This window comes from Corapipo altera, unplaced genomic scaffold (assembly GCF_003945725.1).
Source record: "Corapipo altera isolate COAL_440 unplaced genomic scaffold, ASM394572v1 316, whole genome shotgun sequence".
Classification (NCBI taxonomy): Eukaryota; Metazoa; Chordata; class Aves; order Passeriformes; family Pipridae; genus Corapipo; species Corapipo altera.
This window is the reverse complement of record NW_020884974.1, coordinates 758147-770294: the sequence shown is the minus strand read 5'-3', so window position 1 is coordinate 770294 and position 12148 is coordinate 758147. Positions and strand designations below refer to the sequence as shown.

General features: G+C 44.8%; 1 protein-coding gene across 1 annotated transcript; it reads right to left on the bottom strand.

Annotated features, from left to right (window-relative positions):
- Positions 1-268: 268 nt before the first annotated feature.
- TSEN15 (tRNA splicing endonuclease subunit 15) lies at positions 269-12005 on the bottom strand. The gene is made up of 4 exons (XM_027665308.1): positions 11789-12005; positions 11057-11138; positions 9594-9729; positions 269-713 (listed from the first exon to the last, which is right to left on the bottom strand). Exons 1-4 carry the CDS (start codon positions 11984-11986, stop codon positions 509-511), a joined length of 621 nt encoding a protein of 206 aa, XP_027521109.1. The 5' UTR covers positions 11987-12005; the 3' UTR covers positions 269-508.
- Between the last annotated feature and the right edge of the window lie 143 nt (positions 12006-12148).

Below are 12148 nucleotides of genomic sequence, written 5' to 3'. Positions count from 1 at the left end.
CAGGGAAAAAAATTCAAGTATTTCTGTGGAAAAGCTTTTTCTCCAAAAGCAGAGGAAAGCAAGCAAGCATTCAGAAATGTAGCCTGGGGGGCAGCATGAGTGCTTCTGACAGTGCTAAGAACAAAGACACTGTAAACTACAAAGCTCTTCACTTGGTATCAGTATTCCTGCCAGAAACCCTTCAGATTTACCTGTAAGCAGTAATTACAGTATGGGTAAGGATGTGTTTATTCTGCTGTATACCTGACCAGATAGAAAGGAGCCCAGCTCTGGAAATATCTCACAAGTACATTTATTAGTCAGGATCAATCTGTCTCAAAGCATGACCCATTTCATACCCCAAATGGCATTTCATTACAGTGCAGCTGCACAAGCCTCTGTTCTCCCTGACCAGATCCTTGATTTGCCAAGTCAGAGGGTAGCACAGCCCTTATTTACACACATCACTTCCTGGATTTGTTTAGGTTTGAGCACAGGAGTTCAAGAAAAGTCTTTGGTTTTGTCCTAATCATTTGAAAAGCTTCTTTCTTTTCTTTCTCCACTGTTTATTGTCCCCATCTTCAGTATCATCAGGAGGGTCTGGCATTACAAAGCCATCAGTCATTTTATAATAGACTATTGTGGAATCTGTCTCAACTATGGCCAAGGTAACTGACAGCGGGGTGTCAGGATCCTCTGGGGGGAGAGAGGCTTCTTTCAGTATTTCCCTTAACCTAGAAAAAGAAAAAAATTCAGTTAGAAAGGAGTCCACAACCACCTGTGATGGCACAAAGGCAGAAGTGCACAATTGCTATTTTTATTCAGCCTAGTTTTATTCTGCAAACTTGTCTCCACTAAAGAAAACATCGTATCTGTTCTAATAAAATTCCAAATTCATATAATCAAGAAACAAAAGAAAATAACAGAGAATCTTATACAAATATACCGGTTTCATACATTTCTGTTGGAAATGGCACAACACAAGCTTCTAAGCTTTCCTTAGGTGCATTCCTGTGCACGTGCCTCAGCCATCCTTCAACTACCACAATCCTAGCATGGCAATCTCTAATGGCCCTGTTTTCATTAGGCTAAAATAAAAAATCTAATTAAATAACACCTGGTGTTCAATTAAAGAACTAAATAATTAAGACTTGATCCATCTGTAGAGGCAAGTCTTCCAGTCTCTGTGCCACAGTTCTCTGCCAGACTGTGGAAGACCCAGGAGCCCAAGCCAGGTTTCTCTACCTCCCTGTCTAGACTAGAAGCCACAAGACTAATGTTCTTCAGGACAGTCAGCATAAATAATGTCTTCTTTAAAAATTCAAGACAAAGTTATGCAATTTTTCCTGTTTAGCTTATTTTAAGAGTAACATGGCAGTTACTTTTCGGTTCAGAGCTGAGGACAACACTGATCCCTGGAGTCTTTGGATTCCTGGCACGACTGGGGAACAAGTACTGAAGGAGAGTGGTGCCCAGGGGCAGAACAATAAAAACCCCCACCCTGAGATTTCCACAGGAAGCTTCCTCCTTCATCCAGAGGGCTTGTCTGGGATTGCTGGAAGAGGTTATGCTCTGGGAACAGGTCAGCTACGCACTGGGAAAAACCACCCTCACTTCACGTGCCCTGGAGATCTCCCTCACCAGAAAACATGCATTTCTGAAGCTGGACACTGCAGCTGAAAATAAGGCTCTTTCTAAATGCATCAGCTTTCAAACTTTAATCATCATCTTCCTTCAAAACCTCTTTGATCCCTTAATAAAAGCCAAATGGAAGGCAGCAGAGAATAAAGAGCAGCCTGGAAAGCCTGCACTGTTAAGCCTGTGACCTTCTTAAGATCCATCTGTGTTCTGAACTGTGCATAATTCAGCCTGGCTAAATCCAGGACTGCCTTGCCTTTTACTTTCACCACTGGCCCATACATAAAGAAGGCAATACAATATAGGCAGTGATTGCATGCAACAGGGATACTGTGGCTGTGAAAAGCTACAGTCTGGCTCTCCTACAACAGCACACTTCATAACAACTGAACAAATAAGGTAAGAAAGACTGTACTGGCCACCTGGGCATCTTCTGCTCCTGTCACTTCCAGCCCCTGTTCAGGGGTACACAGCAAGAATCCACTTGTCACACACGGAGTCATGGAATGATTTGGGTTGGCAGTGACCTTAAAGGTAATCCAGTTCCAACACCTCTGCCACGGGCAGGGACACCTTCCACCAGCCCAGGTCACTCCAAGCCCCGTCCAACCTGGCCTTGGACACTTCCAGGGATCCAGGGGCAGCCACAGCTTCTCTGGGCAACCTGTGCCAGGGCCTCCCCACCCTCACACCTCACCACCAAGTGTCTGGAGGAAGCTCTGAATAAATTGGTGAGGCCAGACAACTGGCAGAGACCCACTGAGGAAAGAACTATCCATGGCTTTTAGGAAGCAATGGATATTAATCTCTCTCCTTCTCCTGGGAACATGATATAGAATTAACAATAAAAGACCAAATAAGAGGACACAGCTATCCATGAAAGATATTTTGGAAGCCAAAGAAACCAAACTGGTGTTGAGTGTGGACAGCCCCATATCCGGGAACAGACTCAGGCAGAGTCTGTATTCACCTGTCAGCCAGGGCCGAAGTTCCTTCCTGTTTTCTTTAGTACCTATCACCATTTCTCCTCCTAGTCTATTGGGGGATGGATGGAACACTGAGGCCTTAGATCTAGATTTCTGATCATTCATGATTTCTCCTTACACTGCAAGATAAACTCCTTATACCAAGCACCAACATCTGCACCTTTCTTTCCCTCCATTTAGAAGATGCGCCATGACCCAAACGCGGCCAGGTCCTGACAACAGATTAACCACATTTCTTTGCATCCCTGACTTACTTTTCAGGAGACCAAGTTCCAGGGTTTATGTAAAGGGTACAAAGCCATGCCACTGCCTCAGGATGATCTGCTAAGTGCTGTCCCCAGAGTCCAGTGCTTTCCACTGCACATGGGGAATCAGCTGCTATCGCCATAAAGAATTACAACTGCTAATGCAGTTTTCCTCTTCCCCATTCTCTCAAACAGGCAGCCCAAACCAAGAGCTCTCATTTGTGCATACCACAACTAGCATAATGCAATGCAGCACATCTGCAGACTGGTGAGAGGGTATCTTTTAGAAGAATAAGCTTTGGAATTCAGGAAGTCTGTATCAGATGCCGCTGTCCCTTCCTCTCCTCCCCTGAAGGCATCACCGTCAGCCTCTGTGTCCAGCATGTTCACATTTCTCTGCACCAGCAGACATTTCAAAGGAGTCAGAGAACATCTGGGTTCTGATTTCACTGCACTTGCTACCTGCCATAAACAGGAAGATGAAATATTGCAGGAATGATATAGCTTTTTGATGTATCTAACACCGTTTAGGGAGAAAAAAAAGACAAGAAGTGTTGTTGGCCTCCTGAAATTCAAAGAATGCAAGTCTGACCTTCTAAACAAGGCAAGAAGCCTTTAATTTAAGAGATAAGCTCTCCAGGCTGCCCATCTCACACAACAGTTGTATTCCATGACTGAAATGAAGCCCTAGACAAGAAGCCGGTGTGTTAACAGCCCCAACAGAGCCAACTGATTTCAGTTACAAGTTCATGGTTATAATTAAGCTCCTTAATGACCAGTACACCTGCTGTACCATACAGTTATAAAAGACAGGGTTTGCTTTAATAAAAGTGTATTTAATGTTTCTGAAAATGTCAAACGTGAGAAGCCTCTGGAACAGAGGAAACCAATACATCCAGCAGAATGCACCATGTCACTTTGTCACCTCCTGAGGGACACAATACTCCATCACCTGAGCAAGTGTTCATCCATAGGCTCAGCCTGGCTAGGGAGATCAGGGGCAGTCAACCCTAACCATGCCAACTTCTCAGGATTTATGACAATAACTACCTGGTTGGGGGGGGCGGAATCTAGAGCCCCAGAAGAGCACACAGAACAATCAGTCCTGAATGTTCCTGCAATGCACAGGGAGAAGTCTGAGCTAAAATACCCTGCCAACCACTCCTTTCCCTTCTCTCTCCCTCCTCAGGAAGAAAAGCTAAGTAAAGTGAGTAAGTTCAGAAGTTCCAGAAGTTTCAGGTTTCCCACACAAAAAGGCAGGTCTTGAACAAAGGCACCGTGAAAGGAAAATAACATATATAAGCTAGGGGAATACAGACATCACAAGAATTAATGGAAAAGTCTTATTTAAGTCCCATAAGTAGAATAAGATTAAGTATTTTTTAATAAGTATTCTCATCTATTACAGATCATGCAGTCCAAGGCTTCCAGCATAGCCTGAAAACCCATTTCCAAAGACTGATGGTGCCTGCATGTTCACTACAATCCAGAATCTGCTCCCAAAAAGCCAAATGCAAGCAGGACAAAGCCCTCATTTCTCACCCGGGAAGCAAACTCACATTCACCTCACATTGCAGAGGATGCAAAGGAGTTCACCTCACACAGTGAAGGGGACACTGTTATCCAAAGTAAAGAGCTGGCATTTCTAAAGCACTTTGCATCAGAAAAAGGGCTTGGAAAAGCTTTTCTAGAAAACTACAAACTACTGTCAATAGAGGTTGCTTTTTTTCTACCAAAGGATTAGTCTTAAGAGCAAGTGTAACTTATTTAACATCATGCAAGGACCACTCAAGTGAATGTAACAGCACTGTAAATGTTACCTCTATCTGCCTGTACTAAATGGCAACAGTGAGCTTACCTGGTCTTTTATTACTGTTGTAATTAATACCTTAAAACCAAACCAAAACCCAACAACAAAACAAAGAAATCCATACCAATCCATCCAAAGAGATGAGGGGAATTTTCCATCTTTCCCCTATCTTGGTACTAAAGTAGGCCTTCAACACCCATCAGAAATCTGTGCTGTCTCTCCTAATGATCTGCTCCTAAGAAAACAACACTGCCCTTCTCTCCCCAGAGAAAGAACCAGGTGTACAGCTGGGGACTCTGAGGCAGCTGTAGCTTGAGGTTTCAAATCACTGCCCAAAAACTAAGAACAGAATCATAAAAGAAAGATAGCACAAGCAGAAAGTTTTGTGATGAACAAAAGAGCATTTCATTGCCACATCCCATGCAAGCACCTCTGAGAAGCAGCGTAACACTGAAAGCTCAGAGCAGTTTTATGGAGGTTGCATAGTGCTCCATTGAGCTGAAATGGAACTACTGCCTTCCATCCCATAAAAGCCAAAGGCTTTCAATCTGCCCTTTATACTTGGATGAATAATTCATTGCAGGCTTGGCCAGCCCCAACTGCTCCCTCCCCTCCACCCAAGGCAGGGCTGCAGAGTCAACACAAGTTGGTCTCTGTGCCACTAGCAGAGATCATTACTCGGTGCACTGGAGCATGCCATTGCACCACACTGGGTCAGCACCAAGCAGGGGAAACCTCCCAGGAAGCACAATTCCTTGAATTTAGCCAGCACAGCTCCCCATCAGGAATGCTGCTCCAGGCCCAGCTGCAGGGCAGGCAGCAAGATTAACCCAGTGCCTTCAAAGATGTGAGAAGGAGCACATGGTGGTGGGAGAAGGTGTAAAAGGACACCACTATTCCTTGGGGTTTGTTTCCAGATTGCAGGAATGGGTAATGCTAGAAGAAACTCAGCTTTTTGTAATTGGAAAAAAACCCCTACAAAACAAAGCAAACACCATGTTCCACACTGGTCAGGAAAAGGAGTTGAAACCCTGAGGAATATAAAGACTTTTTCTCCACGGAAGTTGAAGACAAACCACACAAAATGGAGGAATCAGAATTCAGCAAAGTCCTACAAGACACACCAACTACAGCATATTCATTCACAACACTGTATAACCAACTCTGCTGTAGGAGGCACATCGATCCCAAATAAAATACTAATAAAGAGTCTGCATTTAGGAGCCTTTAATTACATTTTCAGTGTGTGATTTGAGTAAACTCAAATGATGCTTATAGCAGGAGAGTTACTGACAAAACCATCAAGAGGATGCAAGATGAGAAGCACATCACATTTCCAGTGCATTTAAAATAACAGGACTTCTTCAGATTAGATATTTATTTCACAATCTATGAATTTTGAATAGAGTAAATCACTTCCAGTCCTCAGATTTCTTTCTCAGGATGCTTATCAGCTTTAAAATGAAACATTTAAATTAAGTTAGCATTTTAACAATAGAAGTCTTTCCCTCAGCCTAAACCAAACTTTGCAGGTCTCCATGACCTCAGGCAACCAACTACGTCCTTCATTTCCAACACTTGCACACAGAAGACAAACAGGGCAGGGATATATCATTTAATCTGACAGTTTATCAGTAACATTTTGCTTAGAGAGTGTTATTTGTCTAGGACAGACAGTGCCTAATTCTGTTAGATCTGGAAACTGAACTCCCTGGTCCTCGAAGGACCAAGGGCTTTCAAGGCTATCTGAAAAATCCAGCTGTCAACAATGTGAGCCCTCCTACCTTTGCTAAGCTTGGTTTATGCAAGTCATTCCTACCAGCTCTGAAGCAGCACTCCTGGTATTTGACTGCTTCCTCCCCTTTGGGGAGCCACAGTTCTGGAAAGCACTGACAATTAGGTACTTGGTGTGCACTAAGGTGTCCTGGTGAGCAGCAAACACATCCCAGCCAATGGACCTACAAATTCCTCCTGCAAGTCTGAATCCCTGCAGAATTCAGAGTGCACAAACACACAGCTCTCCAAACCTCAGAGAGTGGGCCAAGACAGACAGAAGCTGCACCGTGTTCCCCAGGTCTCTGCTCGCAGAAGGTTCAGCAATCTTCATTTGGAGAGCAAGCACGCACAGCACGAAGCAGACTGCAAGAGACTATTTACATTGGTGGTCTCTTTGCTTCAGAGCCCATAATTTTGTGATTCAGCAAGTTCCTGTGCAGCTCTAAGCTGTCAGGGCAGGATGATCAGCTTCCATTGAGCTGTTTTAGAAGTGGGCAGTGAGCTTAGTAAGCAGAACAGCTTCTGCCTTCAGCAGTTAACTGTCACGCACAAACTGGACACTATGAAATCTCATCACGGGTTAAAAACATTGTGCAGGTTATTTTTCTTGTAGGGCACTTGTATTTGTAATTTGCTTAGGTGTCTTGCTGGTAATTTCCACACCAACTTTACTGTGACCTTTTAAGGACACACTTCCCAGTGGCAGCAAATTAGGAATCTTCATGAGACACCTGGGAAGGCAGAGCTTGGCTGATGTGGCTTTGAAGAGGAAAACCACCCTTTGTCTCTGGAAGACCAAGCCCACAAGAGTGATTGACTCCTATTTGCAAATGTGAGACTGTTTCAGCACATACATAGTAATATAATCCATCAGTACCTAATAAATTATTCTCTTCCCCCTCACCAATAAGCTCTTAGAAAAACACAGAGAAGAATGAAGATGGAAGTCTGATTGCAAGGGACTGATTTGTCACATTCAAAGCTACCCAGGCCTTACTGTTAAGCAAGGAAATGCTGCTCATAAATGCTGCCATTTACTGGCTGCTTTTGCTTTTTTGCAGTTCCAGGCCCAGAAATGGGGATAGAATGTTTTCACTTTCCCAAGTGTCTCCAAGGGCTTATTTTCAACTGAGGTGCATTCACTGGTACTCATACCTCCTCTACTTCTAGCAGGTAACACCACAACCCAAGGCACTGCTTTGAACAAAATGCAGATGCACATTCAACAACACAAACACAAGTGCACACAATCTTCCAGCCTGACAACACCCATGGATATTGAGCACATACAGGCTTTTACAGACTCACCTGGCATTACAGCCTGGGATTCAGCTCATTTTAGTGACAGCATGCCCTATGTAGTTGCTCTGTAGCAAAACCTAGTCACAAACTGTACTTTTAATCAATGTGATGCATTCACTCTTTGCCTCCCTAACACACATCCTTCCAGTAAAGGATTCCAGACGCTCCAGTGCCAGAGGCAGAGCAAACAGTATCACCACAGAACAAACAAGGTCAGAGGCTCCCAATGAAAAGCTCCAATGACACAGTGAAAGATAGGACATACATGCAGTGGAATATCTGTCATTAAAAGCCGATCAGAACACACTTCTGGCCTTGACCCAATGCCAGGAATCGAAGTTTCCAGCCTAGGGGGAAATGTACTATGTTAAACAAGCACAACGACTCAGCACGTAGGTGGAATTCCTCAAAGATCCCACATCCTAATTTGCTGCCTTCTTTTCCCACTTAGAATCTCGTTTGAGATGAGAACTGCACACTCAGATCACTGAGTGTGATCTGCTTCTGGATGACACCAAGCATTTCATCCTGCAAGACCTCTCAACAGCCTTCCTCTGGTGAGATCACACCATATTTCTTTTGCAAGACCAAGCCCACAAAAGTGATTGAACAATACTTGCAAATATAAGATTTTTTCGGTACATAGATAGTACTAAACCCCATTTACTCTAGTAAATCATTTTCTTCCCCCTCACCCAACGCACAGCAAAGTGAAGATAGAAGTCTGTTGGCAAGACAGCAAACTGTCACTTCTAAAACCTAAAAGTAAAAAAGCAAAAACATCATTCCTAGAGTGCACACACACATCGACTAAGTGTAATTAATTAGCTACCTACTACTGTGTCAGGCTGCTGCCCAGAGAGCAAGAGGGAACAGCAAAAGCCTGCAAGATCTGTAAAACCAGCCCTGAGCCACCTCCTACCAAGAGCAGAAACAGAAGAAATTGAAAAATGTACAACCATACTATGCTGCTGAAATAGTCCAGGTCTTCAGAGACATCACAGGGCAGACTGGCAAATACCAGCAAAAGAAAGAAGTCTTTATCAAGGTGTAAATCCCATTATGTGTCTGAGCTGCTCGAAGGGCCAGTTAAAATACACTGTAAAATTACTGAAGTGGAAGTTCTCTAGCCTGCAAATATCTGCAATATCACACATTCAGAGCTGTCTTGAGAATTGCTCTGCCATTTGTAAGGACAGTAAGTCAAAATTAACAGACACATTAAACTCTAGATAAGTAAGAGGAATTTCCTGTTGAAAGTAGCCTAAGTATAGTTTCAAAACAAAAGCAAACCAAATCACATAAGGTTTATCCACAGACTTGACAATAAAACAAACTTATTCTTAGACAGGTCCAAGTGGATTTCTTTCCTCTTAGGTACTTTTAAGTCCAGCAACTCGAAAGGTATCACTAGATTTCCCAGACTATAAAATCAGCACAAGAATGTCCAAAACATAAGCTGTGAAGGTCTTTTACTCTAACCTTGTCTCTCAAACACATACTTTGGTATCCATGGTTATCTCCTAGAGCACATGCAGCTCTAAACAATAACAAGTGTTTAGCAGCAGGCATCAGCTGCTGTGGAAAGCTGACATCCAAGCACCACTTCCAGAGCGGGAGAGGCAGAAACTGATGCAAAGTTGAGATTTCTTTAGTGTTCCAAGCTGCCTGTATGTTTGCAGCACCCAAATTAACTCTGCTCACAGGCTGAGATGTTGCTTTCCTACAAGACTCCTTTGTTCCCCCCGTCCCTTCCACTCTTGACAAAACCATCAGCAGCCTGTAAAATACATCTGTGCTTCATTGCTTCATTTTATGTCACTGGTAACATGAGACAAGCACTGACCACATCCTCACCTCTCATGGCTTATCAAGACGTGGGCAGGCACCGGCACCATCACCTGGAGACCCTCCTGCTCTCTTGCACGTGCATGTAGACACACCAGTTGCAGTTCTGCTACTCCAACAGGCTTCACCTCGTGCCAGTTTCTCCCTAGAAAGGTTCATCAGTGATGAGAAGGACCAGGACACAAAACACAACTTTTAATCATTCAAATATAATATTCAAGATAACATCTAAGGTTCTGTTTTCCCTCCCTCTCCTCACAGGAAAACTGCCCCGTTCATCTGCCAAATTCCCCTTCTGAGACAATCCTGTTAAAGAAACCCACGGAGCAGTGCCAGCCTGCTGACTCCAGAGCTCCGCTGAGAGATGGTGAACAGGGATCTGTCTGACAAAGCTTTTCTTCCAAAAAGGCAAAAAGAAGATAAAACCACACAGCTTTTGTCATCTGCAGCACTGCAATCCAAATCTGCACTTTATCAGTATCCTGAACTGAGAAAGAGCAGGTGCTAAAAACATGATTCATGATAATACACAGCCCTCCCCTTCTGCTTGAAGGGGTAAGGCTGAAGCTTTTGCTGCACAATTACAGAAACCTTCTCTTAAAGCCTATTAAGGTGTTTTCTTCAGAGGTGTAACAATGACAGACACAGCATTTTCTGGCCTGTAAAATCCATCCCTTCCCTGACCTTGAGAACCACCAGGCTCCAAGCAAAACTGAAATACTTTTATTAGGCTGGCTGGCTGCCTACTCACAGTCCCTTTTCAATAAAGCCAACTTGGAAGGATCCAGGCAGAAGTTTATGTATCACATAACTCTGTTCCACTCTTAGCAGACACCACAAGACTACATTGGATTTCACAGAATCATTTAGGCTGGAAAAGCCCTTTAAGATCAAGTCCAGCCATTGACCTAACACTGCCAGGTCCCCCACTAAATTGCATCCCTAAGCACAACATCTACAGTTTGTTATAAATTACTACATTATTACATAACATTACCACAGTTGTTATAAATTACTGCCACCACACTTGCAAATGACCTCCTTTCCTAGAGGAATCCTTGCCCTTTCCAGAAAACAGGCCAGCACACATCAGCCATTTGCTAAATGGTACCCTTAGTGAAACACTATGATTTAGTAACTTCACATTAATCGACAAATGAGGACTCCATGCACAACTACTGAACCTGTAACTTTACCTTTCTATGTTCCTTTTCCTTCCCCTACTCCTCTTTTGCTTATTTTTTCCATGCTGCCTGTCTTTGCCCTGGAACCCTGCACCTCTAAGTGCTGGATAAGATCTTTGTAAAGTCTCCAGGTAGGCACAGGATAAAAACCTTCAGCAACAGAAGTTTCAGAAAGAGCACCAAGGCCTTCCTAGGAAAGGTCCTGCCAGTGCATAAACAATTAATTTAACAGCTCCTACAGGCAAAGACATTTGTTGAGATGTCCACCCAATCAATTCCATGATTTACCTTCCAGGAGGTCCAGGTACACCAGAAATGCAGCGTAGACTTGAGTACTGTCAGATATATCAAGTGACATCATTTCTGTGAACTGAGACCCAAAAAGTAATGTTGGTGAAGGAAAACACAAGCTATATTAAGCATGCACAGACCAAACCCAGAATCTGTACAGCCCTAGGAGCCACTGAAGCCTGAAACCAGTTTTAAGGCAATCAAAAGCAGAACTTGTTTTCTGACAGTATCTTAAAAGCTCCTTTTTCCGCATTCCCCGTATCCTGGCACTTAAAAAAGCAAGCAAAATAAACAAATAAATGAGGAATCACACCTATTCCTGGAACAGCTCTAGCTTTGTGCAATTTGACCTATTTTTGGGTAAATCGTTTTACCTATTTTTGCTACAGTGCATCAACATAGGGGGATGGCCAAAATTAAACCCCTCCGTGGTTTTGGTGCGCTAAAAATTAAGATGGAGTTAACATTTAAAGGCATTTACGTTTCCTGACTGCGTTTCCATGATTTACAACCCCCTCCTCTGCTGATCAGGGGCATTCCCCGACCACCCCACGAAGGCCGGAGACCCCCTCGGGACGCCCAATATGTGTTATACTGACATCTCCACGCGCAGCACACCTCCTGGGGGGGCCCGAGATGTCCCTCAGAGCCATGACGGAGGAATCCTGTCGGGATCCAGGAGGCAAACCGGGACCCCCGAGTGATCGAGCGCCCCCCGCCCCGGCCTACCGTGGGGTGAGCCGTCATCCAGTTGCCTCCAGCCGCCCCTGCCCAGCCGCCCTGGGTCCGCCCGCCCGCGGAGGTGCCCTGGCCCGGGTCGGTGCTGCCCTGGCCCGGGTCGGTGCTCCCCTGGCCCGGGTCGGTGCCCCCCTCGCCCCCCTGGGCCGGGCAAACGCCCCCCGTGCCCGCCCTGGCCAAGGGCTCCATGCGCTGCCCGGGCTGTGCAACGCGGCTTCGCTCCGGGCGGCGCCGCGCGGCCCAGCGCTCCCCGGAAACGGCGGCGCCGCCCCGATGGTTCCGCCCCAACTTCGTTCCGTGCCCCCTCCACCTCCCCAGCCAAGGCCAAAGGCGCTGCTTTAAGCCCGATAC